Source organism: Aspergillus homomorphus, assembly GCF_003184865.1.
Source record: "Aspergillus homomorphus CBS 101889 unplaced genomic scaffold BO97scaffold_17, whole genome shotgun sequence".
NCBI classification, from domain to species: Eukaryota; Fungi; Ascomycota; class Eurotiomycetes; order Eurotiales; family Aspergillaceae; genus Aspergillus; species Aspergillus homomorphus.
In genome coordinates, this window is record NW_020291903.1 from 464,172 (window position 1) to 476,856 (window position 12,685).

The window sequence follows — 12,685 nt, forward strand, 5'->3', positions numbered from 1 at the left end:
GGTCAATGACATAATGCGCAGTTGCCCTTAGCTCTAAGCTTTTTTTATGGATGGGTTATCAGATCAGCACCTCAGACCACGACCACCGCCATATCCCGGGCTGCGCGAACGGAGCAGGTGGTGTGATACAACCGCCGCGTTGCGGGGAGAGCGAAGCACCGTATGATCCACCCACCTCCTACAACACCTACATCTTCCCCTTCACATCCACATCCCCAACTAATATCTATACTCACTACCACAAAAAAGAATCAACAATGTCCCCCGAACAAGCCGTAATAGTCATCGGCTCCGGCCTAGCCGGCCTCAGCGCAACAACACAACTAATCGCGCAACGCATCCCGGTAATCATGCTCGACCGGGCCGCGAAACCCGGCGGAAACAGCATAAAAGCCTCATCCGGAATCAACGGCGCGCCAACACGTTTTCAATTCGCAGCCCAGACACATCAACACCAACAACAAACCCCCGACACGCCCGAGCTCTTCCTAACCGACACGCTCCGCTCCGCCGGCCGCCCGCTTACCACCTCCGCACCCGACGAGCGCACCCGCCGCGAGACGCTGATTTCCACACTGGTCAGCTCATCCGCGGACGCGGTGCACTGGCTTTCAGACGAGCAGGGCGTGGATCTGAGCACGGTGGCGCAGCTGGGGGGGCACAGTCGGGCGCGCACGCACCGCGGCGGCGCCGGCCAGAAGCCGCCTGGTTATGCGATTGTCAGCGCGCTGCTCGAGTCGTTGAATCGGGAGCCGTTGTTCCAGTTGCGGACAGGCGCGAGGGTCACGAAGGTTGTCGTTCCGACGGGGGCCACCGGCAATGAACCGCAGATGCTGGGCGTTGAGGTCGACGCTGGGCGGGAGGATAATCGCACCGAGACGCTATACGGTCCGCTTGTGTTCGCGACGGGCGGGTTCGCGGGCGATACGCACGGCTTGCTGGAGAAATATCGCCCGGATCTTGCGGGGATCCCGTCTACGAATGAGGCGAGAGAGGGAACGCAGCCTTTGCTGCAGGAGGTTGGCGCTGCGGTCGTTGATATGGAGCAGGTCCAGGTGCATCCGACTGGGTTTGTGGACTCCAAGGATCTGGGCGCCCCGGTAAAGTTTCTAGCGGCTGAGGCGTTGAGGGGCGAAGGCGGGGTTTTGGTGGTTGGGGAGGGAGAGAGGTTTGTTGACGAGCTGGGCACGCGCGAGAAGGTCTCCGGTGCTGTTATGGAGCGCGCCGCACAGCTTACAGGGACGAATCTGCGCCAGTGGGATGTCACCCTCCTGCTTGATGAGGGCGCCGCCGCCGCTGCGAAGTCGCATCTTGATTTCTACCTGTGGAAGGGCCTTATGCGCAAGACTACCGTTGGGGAGCTGGCGCTCCCTGCGCTAATGGATACGCTTCAGCGGTATGCTGATGTGGTTGCGGGGAAGAGGTCGGATGAGTTGGGACGGACTTCTTTCGGGAATTGGACGCTCCAGGATGTGACGCCCGAGTCGGTTGTCTATGTTGGTAGGGTCACGCCCGTTGTCCATTTCACTATGGGCGGCGTTGTGATCGACGAGCGCAGCCGGGTGCTGGATACCAATGGTGTACCTATCAAGGGCCTCTGGGCTGCAGGCGAGGTCACCGGCGGCCTTCATGGGCAGAACCGTCTAGGCGGTTCGTCCCTTCTGGAGTGTGTGGTCTTTGGCAGGATTGCCGGCGAAAATGCTGCTGCCTTTCATCGAGAGAACTAGTTAACCTGAGAAGTGGGGGAAAGACTGGGACTGGGACTGGGACTGGAACGTTTGTTCATGGAGGCGCTCGTTTGTCTGGGCTCATTCATCTCGACTGTGTATGTGTAATAGTGGAGTGTCTTAATGGACTACGATCAAGTTTTCTCGGGCCCGTAAACTTTGACCACCTTGTCGCAAGACTAAGAGGCAGCCAGTTTTATACGAGGGTGATGCAAGATTTGAGTCATCCATGGTCTGCTGGGTTATCTGCCTGTCGCATGATCCCCTGAGCCGGTGTCTGTTTATGAAGATCATAGGAGAAGGAACAGAGCTGCCCAAGGCCAAGGAACAAGACATATGGTTATTAGGCCCTGCCGGTATCTTTTCAGTAAAGTGCTCTATGTATATTCAAGGGCGAGTGAGAGATGCAAGACGTATGTATGCAGGTGCAAGTGGTCAGCCCTAGCAGATCCGCCACGCCCCTTAAATTAAAGTCAAATAAAGCCTCATCCTCGCAGGTGACAATGGGTACTCGAAGAACCTTCTACCGAGGTTCTATGGAGTCATGTTCCTTGGACTTGTTCTCTGCGCTCTGTTGCATCATATGGTCTCCTTGAGGGGGAGCCTTTGCATACAACGGTCGGAAATGAGGAGTGCCACATTCCTGGCCAGTGCATTAGCTAGAGCATCAGCCAGGGCATGGACCTCGAGTGACATGAAGGTGATGTCGATAGTGACAAGAGCAATATTCCCCTTGCTGCACTTCTTTCCCCTCAGACGATGTTTTTGTTGACCACAAATGATGTCATTATTCATGGCCTTGCTAGTCATTCAGCTTCTCGGTCGGGCTCCGGCGACAGTCCCAGAAGGGCAAAGGTACCAGCCGCACCGCCACAAACAAAAACATTTCCCCCGATTGACTGACTGCACTTGACCGCAAGCTTCTTTCACTCTCGGAGCGGAGTATTTTACCAACCACTATTGAAAAAAAAAGACCCGATTTTATTTGGGCCATGCTTGGACCATCATATGGAGTAACCTCCACTGAAGGCCCACGGCCAGTGCTCCAGTGCTTATTCTCTTATCCAGCATGATGACCTTGATTCTGCAATGCGGTGTCGGTCCCTAACATGCCCCTGCACCTTGGAACCCCAGAAATCAGACTGCATCTGAGAGAAATTAAAGAGGGGGCTGGCAAGTCCAGCCTTCCCAGAAACAACGGCAATTCTTATCTTTCGCTTTTTCAGCCGAACCTCATGACCTAGGCGGTCCCTCGATTGATCCCGCGTCGGTCCATAATCATCGACCGACTGGATGGGTTTTGAGTTCGAGACTTCGAGCTGGTGGTGGAAAATTCAGCAGTTTTCCCCACAGTTGCGAGAAGCGAAGTCTCCGTCAAGAGTGCCCGGTCCTCGGCCTGCTCAGTTGTTTGCATCTTGATGGAGCCAATGAGCAAGGATTGACGTCCACAAGTGGCTAGTGAGCCGATTGTCAGCCACATCAGCGGTGGGCTGATTGCCAGAGAGCCCAATGAGGATCGACAATGGCGATCTCCTGCATCCTGTCGGTCTAAAGAGCCAGCAGAGCAAACCCTACTCCTAGTCAGGTCAGGGCTTGGGTACCCAGCATGAGATGGCGTCGACTCTGACGTAGTTCGTAGAACGACCACCGATGCTTTGCTTCACCCATCTCTCATCGTGCCGTCATTCCTCGAATCTTTCCGATCAAAGAACAACCCACACTATAGCTTGAACGTTTGAGTTGTCGGTCATTACCAAGCCCGTAGATATCGCCGAAAAAAATCATAACAGAGAAAATTGGTGAGCAGGCCGTTCAGATAAACATAGTTAGACCAATGAATCTCGAGCAATCGAGGAGGAGTGGAGCTTGAGGTCGGGTTGATCGCACCCAGCCACGGCGGTCCCTTTTCCGGAACCCCATCTGAGCGGCATCTGCAGCACTGTTTGATTTTGGCACTCGTGATAGCCAGTGGTTGCAGCAAACTAATGCATCGCTCTTCACACTCGGCCTATGAGGAGATTGTAGGGCTACCCAGCAGCTTCAATGGAACCACGGCAACCAATCTTACAGGCTGTAGATGGCCCATGGCCGCAAAGCCACCGTGTAGGGATCAAGAGCGATAGGGCTAGCTCAGGTGGAGATCATGGCTCCATGACTTCACCCGGCACCGTGAAGCTGTCCTGAGCCACGTTGGACTGGGCAGCTGCCTGGAGACCATCATGCACCAACCAGTGACGATCGAGCTAGGGAGAAACTAAAATCGACGAACAGAAGTGGGAATCGAGACGGACAGACGCGAAGAGTGGAAATTGCGGGATTGTCGCAGCGGGAAAATACCAAGTGTGAAAAAAAGAGGTCTCGATGCGTGCGACAAGGGAAGGCACGCAACTCCAGGCTGATGAAATGATTTGCGTGCTCTTTCCCACCACCTCACAACTTAAATCGGCTCATCTTCCCTCTCGTTGCCTCCCTTCCTCTTCCTTTCTTCCTCCCACATCTCCATCGTTCCAGAGCTCGCTCGTCTTCTTGTCTCGCGTCGATCACTTCGTTGATACCCCCTCTTGTTACTCCTCTTTGCTTCTTTGATCTATCCTCATTCTTTGCGCGTGTGCAAAACCTTACTACCCATCTCACCAAAATGAAGACTTTCTCGCTCTCCGTGGTGCTGTTGGCCGCTGCCAACATTGCCAACGCTGCTCTCTCCGTCAGCGATTGTGCGGTACGTCATGCTCGAACTGAATGGGTGCTCGCTGGTTGAGACTGACTCCATCGCGTTCCAGCAAATGTGCGTCAACAACATGAACAGCAAGGCTTCTGATTTGGGTTGCTCCAGCGGCGATCTCACCTGCTTGTGTAAGAACAACGACTACGCCTATGGTATCCGGGACTGCACCGCCCAGGCCTGCCCTGGTGACAACGCGGCCGCTGTGCTGGCTGGCGCTCTTGCTTCTTGCCCTAGCTCGACCAGTATGTGACCACTAATCATTACCGCTGAGATCCTCGATCCGACAAACGCTAACCTACACTCTACAGGCGGCTCTAGCTCTGGCTTGACTTCTACCGTTACCGCCTCTGGAACTACCACTGGCGGTGCTAGCGCTTCGACCAACTCTGCTTCCACCACTAGTGGCAGCGGTACCTCGACCGGCACGGGTGCGGGTGCTACCACCACCTCTGGTGCCAGTTCTGGTACCACCAGTGGTGTGTCCACCACTACTGGAACTGTGAGTTGGAATTAAATCTCTTCTGCGCAACATACTGACCCTGTCCAGACCAAGACCACCATTACGAGTGCCACCACCAGTACCACATTGAGCACGGCCACCCTCAGCAGCACTGGCACCGTTACCACTGGCACTGGTTCCTCCCCGGATTCTACCAGCTCTGGTAGCGACTCTTCTGACAGCTCGTCCACCGGCACTGGCACCGCCCCCGCAAGCTCATCGACCTCTACCGGCGCTGCCTCTCACTTGAACGTCGCTGGTAGCGGTGCTGTCGGTGTCTTCGGTCTCGCTGCTATGCTCCTCATCTGAATGAACGATAATGATGGGTTGTTCGGTTAATCTTGGCTGACGTCCGCGTCAAGCATCACCGTTCGGCCGCGATTCGAGTGTATTTCACTATTACGGTTTATGACTTGCGATGTTTCTAATGCGGCTTGTATATTCTAATATGACGGGTCATGCGGTAATGACTAGTAGATAATCTGCCGACCTCCTAGTTTCTAGCCATGGGGGTAAAGCAAGGTGCATGAATGGATGGTATGCGGGACTTTGTCATTAGCTTCTTGAATCAATACACTCTCTTCAACTTCTAATGGAGCTTCATATACTGCATATACAGAATGCTTTCAATATAACCTTTCCTGTCGATGTCATTGTTTTGGTAGACAGCCATGTGCATATGTGAATTTCAGGGTCTAGCGCATCCATGTGCCTCTGGCAATTGATTCAACCGTGATCTGGGAAGCTATCATGATGGGATATTGAATATTAGGTCCAAATCTAGAAACCAATGCATTGGTTCCAAGGAATGTCACCACTATGACTTGCAGATCCGGTATGCACTGCAACTGGTCGAATGGACAGGCCCCACACAAGCTTGCACTAACTTAAGCATGAACAAAGCTATTGAGACCAACTTGGAACGAGCTCCCGCCTTCCCAACACGGACATTCGCCTCCCCACAACACATACACCCACTTATGACTGATCGCATGCACCTTCAATGCCCGCCCTTTTCAGGCTCCGAACCTGGATGCTTCAAGGGATTTTCCAAACCACTTTAAGAGCATTCTGGAGTACTCAACAGGGTAGCATGTCGAGATGTTCCTGCAATGCCTGATCTGGAAACGGGTATTGCCGCATCGGAAACCTCTCTACCTTCGATTGTTTCTCGAAGAAAACGCGGTGGGGAGTGTGATGCGATCATTAGCCAATTGTTTTGTCGAACGACCATGGCGGGATAACGTCATTCAGGGACTGGTCCGTCGCGATACCGGCCCGTTCTAGGCCATGATTGTCTTTCTCGGCGCTGCGCTTCTCAGTTCCGCATACCTCATACCCCATGTCCATCGACGCACTGTTATCGCCTCCTCTGACAATGATGGGTGGTAGCTATGCTAGGTCTGAGCTTTTCCATTGATTGTGGCAAATACTCACCCCGACAGTTGAGCTTAACACAGATCATGACGCTAGGATGAGGTCAATTGCGTATGTTCACCATCAGCGCAAAACAGCTCCAATTATCAACACAATGGCTATTAAAATGAGCCAAAGTTGAACCTTGAAGCTGGCCTGGAAGAACACAAGCAGTCCAGCAAGGCCAGCAAGAAGTTGACGTCACTCGCACCACCTCTACTGTCTCTCTCTCTCTCTCTCTCTCTCTCTCTCTCTCTCTCTCTCTCTCTCTCTCTCTCTCTCATTCACTCCGCTCCCGCTCTTCACGCGCAGTCATGGCGGCACTATCCACCTCTTCCAAGTATGTCTTCAATACCTTCAAATCCAATCCGATGGACACAGGGCTGTGTGCGACCGCTATCATTGGCCTTGTCTGGTACCGTGAATGAAGAACCCTCCGGCCATATTGCATCGTTCATTGGTATGGTTCGAGTTGGTGCTAATGAGTGCTGTGCGCGGTCTTCAGGACGGTCAACGATTTCAGAGAATGGAAAGCATTTGGAACGGGCGGAACGCCGCCGACCCGGGCGTATGTCTTACCTTACCTTTAGTCACCTACCCACCCTACCCTACCCTGTGCTTGGACACTTGTGTCGTGGCAAAGAAACTAACCCGACCAACCTATATTCAGTGGATACCTTCGCATGTCCAAACTCCGCGCCAAGCACGCGATGTCCAAGAACAACCTCCGCGACGCCTCCCCGCTCCAACAGACGGGACCCTCCTATCTTCCAACAGGCACGCTCCCGCTCCGCTCAGGGCCGCAACCACGCATGATGCCGCGTATCCTCCCTCAACGCCAATACCCAGAACCCATCGACCCCTCCGTGCAGGCGCGTCTGCGCTCGCTGGTCCACGACCTCGCCACCGCCCACCCAGAGCTCTTTGATATACTACCCTCCCACACCGAAGGCCGCACAACCGACGGGCTGTACGCGCGCCGCAATCTCCCCACCCTGAACCCGCTGGCGGGTGACCGTATTCTGAGCTATGAGATCGCGCACACGCATCCCGCGGAGAACAGTCTGCATGTGTGGTTGAGTGATGTCGATGCTAGGGAGGTCATTGAGAAGGGATGGGGGCAGCGGTTCCCGTTGCCTGCTGTGCCGCAGGGCTGGGTCATGGTGTATGCGCCCCGGGATGAGGGCGAGATGGATATCGTTGAGTGGATCGTTAGGGCGGCGGCGAGGTGGGTGACGGGTGTCATGGTTTGAATTGCATTTATGAGCGTTGCGTGTTCGATGCTGATGGCGTTTGGGTAGTGAGCGAGATTTGTTTTGTTTTTCAGCGGGTGATTGATGTACGATATGTTAGCTTGTATTAGTAGCTTTGATGATAATGGCTGTCATGATCAATGCAATGATGATTTGACTTTCGGGGGGGTAATTTGAAGTTGCATGTCTGGTTGATACGAGGTTGCTCAGGGTGAATCAAACAGTGGATCACCTTGGGAAAGATCCTCAACCTGCAATTGCATGTTATCAAGTAGTCTGATGCGGAACGCATATGCTCATCTTGACTATGGATAATGCAAGTGCTCACGGAGAAAAGCAGCGGCGACACGTAGTATGGATAATGATAGATTGATCTCGGAGCATCATAAGGAGAATCCGGGGGCTCTGACTCGGGGGTTCTCTGGCAATGGGGCTTAGCGCGTGCTTTATTTAGCAGCGGTTGAAACAATATGATTGAGATTGTAGTATAGGCTAGGGGATCACGAATATTGATTATGTCCCATTACCCTGGTAAGAAGACTTGTTGCTAGGATAATGATAATGTGTGAATAAGATTGATTTCTTGTTGATTTGAACATTCGTAATAATAGACTGTTTGATGATGTTTCTCCTCATCAAGATGGTCGAAGTAAGTGTAAGCCTGAAGGTCAATCGGCCCACTTGGCCACACCCGTATTTAGACGGCACAACGCTGATAGGCTGTTCAGCCCCCGCTGCCTGCGACTAAGAGGGGATTGCAGCCTGATTCTGGTGGCAGCCTACCCCCGACCGATCGAACCGTTCCTTAATTTGGGAGTTAGTTCTCTTTCCCTCCTCCGGCTTATAATCCTTTGTCTTCGCTCATCTCTCATCAACTCGCTCAACCTCATCATCCAACTATACGTCCCTCGCTATCGAACGTGTCACAACGATCCTACCCTTTCCTCTCCTTCAATATTATATAGTATACACTGGTTCGACAACCCACCATGGCCATCTCTTCCCTCCTTCGTCGAGGAGTGGAGGTTGTCTCGGACTTCCAGTCCAAACAGCCCTCTCAGAGCCAGCCAACCTTCCATCTGGCGGGCTGGTTGTCGGCGTTCTTCGTCTTTACTGTCCTCGCCTTCATCGGCATTCTTTTCTCGGTAGGCATCTTCGAAAGTGTTGACGTTCTCGCTGGCTCAGCCTAATCTTTATCTATTCTAGGTCGAATACACTTATGGGCTGCTAATTCCGACCCTCGCGGCTGTGGAAGACACCAACCCCGACATCTACGTCCGTATTGACACCGACTTCGACCCGAATAAGCCTGTCGATGTGGCCGATCCGGAAGTCGAAGGCATCCGCCCCCAGCCCATCACCAACAAGTTGTGCACTACTATCCGCCATCTCCGCGCCCGGGCTGGTCCCTGGTCCCGTTTCCGCGGGCTGGCCATGTACTTGACCCTCAACTTCTCGTCACTGGTTGTGGGCTCGCTTTTGCCCTTCCGTTCGATGGCCCAGGGTTCCTATCTCACCACCTATACCTCCCAATTCATCCTGTTCTTGGTTCTTGGCGTCCTCATGGCCAACCTCGAGCTCGCCTGGGTTCACATTGTCATCTCCGAGCCCTCGCCGAAACGCTTCTATCAGCGCATTGGAGGCTTCCAGACTTGGAAGAAGATAGTCCCGGTTACAATTTTCCGCCATGGCGTCGCGTTTGGCTCCGCCTATCTGTCCTCCTTCATCCTCCTCAGTGCCTTTGGCGTCCCTGATTTCGATTCTGCTCCGGAGTCTGATGGTCCGCCCGAAGTTGCTGTTTTGAGAGCGGTACAACAGGTTCTCTTGCTCTTTGTCGTGGTGCCCGCATTGATTTCTTTCGTGGTCTCGATCCCCGCACGGGCTATTTATTACCGTGTGGCCGCTTCCATGCTCCCCGAGGAGGATGAGGCCATTGTGCCTTTCGACCGCTCGTACGGTGGCAAAGTCCAGCCTGCCATTCTGGGTGGCAGTGGTCGGCTGAGCATCTCCGATGCCTGGAAGTCGCTCGATCGTCCTGCCCTTGTCCGCTTCACGAAGGCGCTTTTCAAGGCTCAGGCCATTGAGGCTGGCGTGACCGTGTTCTTCTCGTTGCTGATCACCGGCCAGATTCTTGCTGGAGCTGTGACCTATGGGTTCGCCGGAGACAACGCTTAGGCAGATTGACGGTCTGCTCTACCTTCGCCTTTCATGATAACTCTCTTGTATTGGACTACAATGTTTGTCTCACTCTTTGAATGTGAATTAAGTCTATTCCAACACCAGTTGAACCCTCTATTTTCTTGTATTTATTTCATGGTCTAAGTACGTGACAAAATTGTTTCAATGACATGCGTCAATATATAAACCACTGGGTTAAGCCCATAGTCGTGAGTGTGGGCTCAAGTTACCGCCGAAGTAGACACTCAAGAGATCGTCACCTTCCTGACCAAGGGCAAGTGACGACCGGGTGTGTCTGCGAGGACCTTGGGCTTCCTCATTCCGGCATTTGTTATACATTCCCGATTCCGGTGTGAATCGCCTTGCTTTACGCCACCGAAGCAGATCGGGCCAGTGACGGGGTGTTATCGGGGGGAGAGTTTTGTTATCGTACGGCAGCCCCGCCACAGTTCCCCCCCCACCCACTCATTCACTCTTTCGAGCACACCGCCTTCGACCCATCCTCAATTATTTCTCCTCTGACCAGTCCGTTCCTCATTGACTCTCTTTCCACCAGGGTAGTTACACCGATAACGGAGTCACTTTCTCCTTTTCCTTTTCCACCTCTCCAGGGACTTTCCTCTTTCTTCCCTACGAGGTCACCTTGGATTCGAGCCTCGAAGCCCTCACGCGCGTCCTCTTCATTGCTACAACCCCCTTCTCACGGCTCCCTTCCCCCTCGTTTGCTCCCCCGCCCCGCCTCCCTGCCCCTCTTTTCACTTTACGTCAACACCGCCATGGCCACAACCGCCGCCGGCCGCATGCTGTCCCGCCAGCTGCAGCAGATGCAATCCGACAAGGACATCCCAGGCATCAGCTGCGGCTTGGTGGACAACAATGTCTTCGAGTGGGAGGTGATGTTGATGATCTCGGATGATGTCAAGTTATACGGGGGTGAGTGCCTACACTCCCCTGGAATCCCGCAACGCAACACACACAGACACACACATACACACATCAGTGACCAAAACAAACTAACAACTGATACTAGGTGGATTCTTCCGCGCCCGCCTCTCCTTCCCACCAGATTACCCGCACATGCCACCGAAGATGAAGTTCGAGACGCCGCTATTCCATCCGAATAGTATGATTCCCTACCCCCCCTGGCCTAGTTGTCTCTTCCGAGGAAGAGGAGGAGAGGATCCACCTGAAACAAACTTTGAATCAGCTGTAATAATGACCAAAAAATGAATGATAGTCTACCCAAACGGCGACGTCTGCATCTCCATCCTCCATCCGCCCGAAGAAGACAAATACGGTTACGAGTCCGCCGCCGAGCGCTGGTCCCCCGTGCAGACACCCGAGACGATCCTACTCTCTGTTATCTCCATGCTCTCCAGCCCCAACGACGAGAGCCCCGCGAATGTCGAGGCCGCGCGGTTATGGCGCGAGAATCCGCTGGAGTTTAAGAAGAAGGTGAGGAAGTGTGTACGGGATAGTCTTGGGGAGGAGTGATGAAAATGTCATTGCATTCTGGAGCTGGCTTGGTGGAGTGAGGGTTTGAGCTGGACCTTAGGCTGTGGTTGTGGTTGTGGGTAGATATCGCATCGTGCATCGCGCGGGAGCGTATGGCGTAGTCAGGGTTTCGTTTCTTTCGTTTTGATGCTTCTTTGCGGAATCATGGTCAATTTATGCGTTTGTCTCTTTTTTTCTCCTGAATGTGCTTAGTTGGGCACGGGGTGGGGATTCTCACTTGGAATTATATTTTTATTTAGGGTCTATATGCTTGGTGAGGAATAGATTCTGAGGTTCTCCTATAGGTTGTGTTTGGGCTTGTAATGTAGGGGTTGTAGTTATGGTGCTGGCATATACTTTAGGTATATCGTTTTTGGCTGGGTATAATCCCGGTTGCTGTGTCGAGTCAGTTCGGGGTTCAATCAAGGTTATTTAGTCGTGGAGATAACGATTCTGCTACCTGGACCATTGCGGTATATATAGTCTTAGACTAGCTACCCTGGGTAAAGAACCGCAGCAGTGAAATGCATGCATACACGCACCTCAACCCCCCGCCTCCTATAATTAACATTCAGTCCTGATCAAGCCATCGGCACATACATAAATGCGCAGATGATAGATAGATGCTGTAGTGAGCGATATACCTGGCACAGCTGTAATATTTGGTTTAGGAGAGATAAAGATAATGTAAAAATGCATCAAAGCATCATTGGTCTAGTGGTAGAATTCATCGTTGCCATCGATGAGGCCCGTGTTCGATTCACGGATGATGCATCTTATTTTCTACCCGAGCTTCACACCTCTTCTTCTTTTTGTCGTGTTACGAACACGGGTTCGATTCTCGCAAAGGGTGACTCGATGTTACTTTTTGCTGTATGGTGCTTTGGTTTGTTGTGAGTTGACTTTGCATGTTGGTAAGGTGTACAGTAGTCTTTTGTTTGGGTGTGGGTGTAGATGCCAGGAAGCTGAAGAAAAGGGGGTCTGGGGGTTCTCCCCCAGAACGTCTACTGTCCAGTGTTCACTGGGGTAGAAGGGGGAGTGTTCTATATTTATGAGGAGTGGGCTGGAGCATCAACATAATAACAGTACTTAGACACGAAGTGCTTAGGTAGAGTGGTATTCGACCAATTCTACGAATAGCTCACCCAATGACCACGACCACAGACTCAGCCCACGGGCGAACCAGGTGCAGAGTCCCGAAGCCCGTGATGGGTCACATTCCATCCCTGTTTAGTACAGAGCCAAAAGCTATACTTTCCGGATCTGGGAACGAACCGACGTTTCCGGATCGAACTATTAACCTCTATCCCAATAATGGATGTATTGATCGGGCCTTGCGTTCGGTTACGGTGATTGAATCGCTTGGTGTCAGTGGGAGCGGGCGTGGTCAATT

General features: G+C 52.8%; 6 protein-coding genes and 1 non-coding gene across 7 annotated transcripts; all 7 read left to right on the forward strand.

The window, feature by feature from the left end:
- Positions 1-204: 204 nt before the first annotated feature.
- frdA (putative FAD dependent oxidoreductase) lies at positions 205-2,100 on the forward strand. Its single transcript, XM_025695193.1, has one exon. It carries the CDS (start codon positions 258-260, stop codon positions 1,725-1,727), a length of 1,470 nt encoding a protein of 489 aa, XP_025551678.1. The 5' UTR covers positions 205-257; the 3' UTR covers positions 1,728-2,100.
- Positions 2,101-3,941: 1,841 nt separating this feature from the next.
- On the forward strand, positions 3,942-5,562 carry BO97DRAFT_405464 (CFEM domain-containing protein). Its single transcript, XM_025695194.1, has 4 exons — positions 3,942-4,446; positions 4,508-4,694; positions 4,761-4,951; positions 5,000-5,562. The coding sequence occupies exons 1-4, from the start codon at positions 4,366-4,368 to the stop codon at positions 5,258-5,260; spliced, it is 720 nt and encodes a 239-aa protein (XP_025551679.1). The 5' UTR covers positions 3,942-4,365; the 3' UTR covers positions 5,261-5,562.
- An 898-nt stretch (positions 5,563-6,460) lies between these two features.
- BO97DRAFT_58943 (uncharacterized protein) lies at positions 6,461-7,877 on the forward strand. Its single transcript, XM_025700925.1, has 3 exons — positions 6,461-6,782; positions 6,873-6,935; positions 7,038-7,877. Exons 1-3 carry the CDS (start codon positions 6,682-6,684, stop codon positions 7,618-7,620), a joined length of 747 nt encoding a protein of 248 aa, XP_025551680.1. The 5' UTR covers positions 6,461-6,681; the 3' UTR covers positions 7,621-7,877.
- Positions 7,878-8,514: 637 nt separating this feature from the next.
- Positions 8,515-10,012, forward strand: BO97DRAFT_368627 (uncharacterized protein). Its single transcript, XM_025692708.1, has 2 exons — positions 8,515-8,765; positions 8,827-10,012. Exons 1-2 carry the CDS (start codon positions 8,610-8,612, stop codon positions 9,793-9,795), a joined length of 1,125 nt encoding a protein of 374 aa, XP_025551681.1. The 5' UTR covers positions 8,515-8,609; the 3' UTR covers positions 9,796-10,012.
- Positions 10,013-10,333: 321 nt separating this feature from the next.
- On the forward strand, positions 10,334-11,581 carry BO97DRAFT_477873 (putative ubiquitin conjugating enzyme). Its single transcript, XM_025700587.1, has 3 exons — positions 10,334-10,731; positions 10,829-10,921; positions 11,036-11,581. The coding sequence occupies exons 1-3, from the start codon at positions 10,575-10,577 to the stop codon at positions 11,290-11,292; spliced, it is 507 nt and encodes a 168-aa protein (XP_025551682.1). The 5' UTR covers positions 10,334-10,574; the 3' UTR covers positions 11,293-11,581.
- Positions 11,582-11,866: 285 nt separating this feature from the next.
- On the forward strand, positions 11,867-12,283 carry BO97DRAFT_59007 (uncharacterized protein). The gene has a single exon (XM_025700926.1). It carries the CDS (start codon positions 11,905-11,907, stop codon positions 12,187-12,189), a length of 285 nt encoding a protein of 94 aa, XP_025551683.1. The 5' UTR covers positions 11,867-11,904; the 3' UTR covers positions 12,190-12,283.
- Positions 11,996-12,066, forward strand: BO97DRAFT_t145. The gene has a single exon. It is a non-coding gene; the product is annotated as a tRNA-Gly (tRNA).
- Positions 12,284-12,685: the final 402 nt, after the last annotated feature.

Excerpts from the sequence above, each read along its gene's own strand:
- frdA (XM_025695193.1), top strand. The coding sequence starts at position 258 with ATGTCCCCCGAACAAGCCGTAATAGTCATCGGCTCCGGCCTAGCCGGC.
- BO97DRAFT_405464 (XM_025695194.1), top strand. The coding sequence starts at position 4,366 with ATGAAGACTTTCTCGCTCTCCGTGGTGCTGTTGGCCGCTGCCAACATT. Across the intron at positions 4,695-4,760 it reads TTCTTGCCCTAGCTCGACCA|GCGGCTCTAGCTCTGGCTTG; the intron begins GTATGTGACCAC and ends TACACTCTACAG. Across the intron at positions 4,952-4,999 it reads TGTCCACCACTACTGGAACT|ACCAAGACCACCATTACGAG; the intron begins GTGAGTTGGAAT and ends GACCCTGTCCAG.
- BO97DRAFT_58943 (XM_025700925.1), top strand. The coding sequence starts at position 6,682 with ATGGCGGCACTATCCACCTCTTCCAAGTATGTCTTCAATACCTTCAAA. Across the intron at positions 6,783-6,872 it reads GCTATCATTGGCCTTGTCTG|GACGGTCAACGATTTCAGAG; the intron begins GTACCGTGAATG and ends CGCGGTCTTCAG. Across the intron at positions 6,936-7,037 it reads GGAACGCCGCCGACCCGGGC|TGGATACCTTCGCATGTCCA; the intron begins GTATGTCTTACC and ends ACCTATATTCAG.
- BO97DRAFT_368627 (XM_025692708.1), top strand. The coding sequence starts at position 8,610 with ATGGCCATCTCTTCCCTCCTTCGTCGAGGAGTGGAGGTTGTCTCGGAC. Across the intron at positions 8,766-8,826 it reads TCATCGGCATTCTTTTCTCG|GTCGAATACACTTATGGGCT; the intron begins GTAGGCATCTTC and ends TATCTATTCTAG.
- BO97DRAFT_477873 (XM_025700587.1), top strand. The coding sequence starts at position 10,575 with ATGGCCACAACCGCCGCCGGCCGCATGCTGTCCCGCCAGCTGCAGCAG. Across the intron at positions 10,732-10,828 it reads TGATGTCAAGTTATACGGGG|GTGGATTCTTCCGCGCCCGC; the intron begins GTGAGTGCCTAC and ends AACTGATACTAG. Across the intron at positions 10,922-11,035 it reads GCCGCTATTCCATCCGAATA|TCTACCCAAACGGCGACGTC; the intron begins GTATGATTCCCT and ends AATGAATGATAG.
- BO97DRAFT_59007 (XM_025700926.1), top strand. The coding sequence starts at position 11,905 with ATGATAGATAGATGCTGTAGTGAGCGATATACCTGGCACAGCTGTAAT.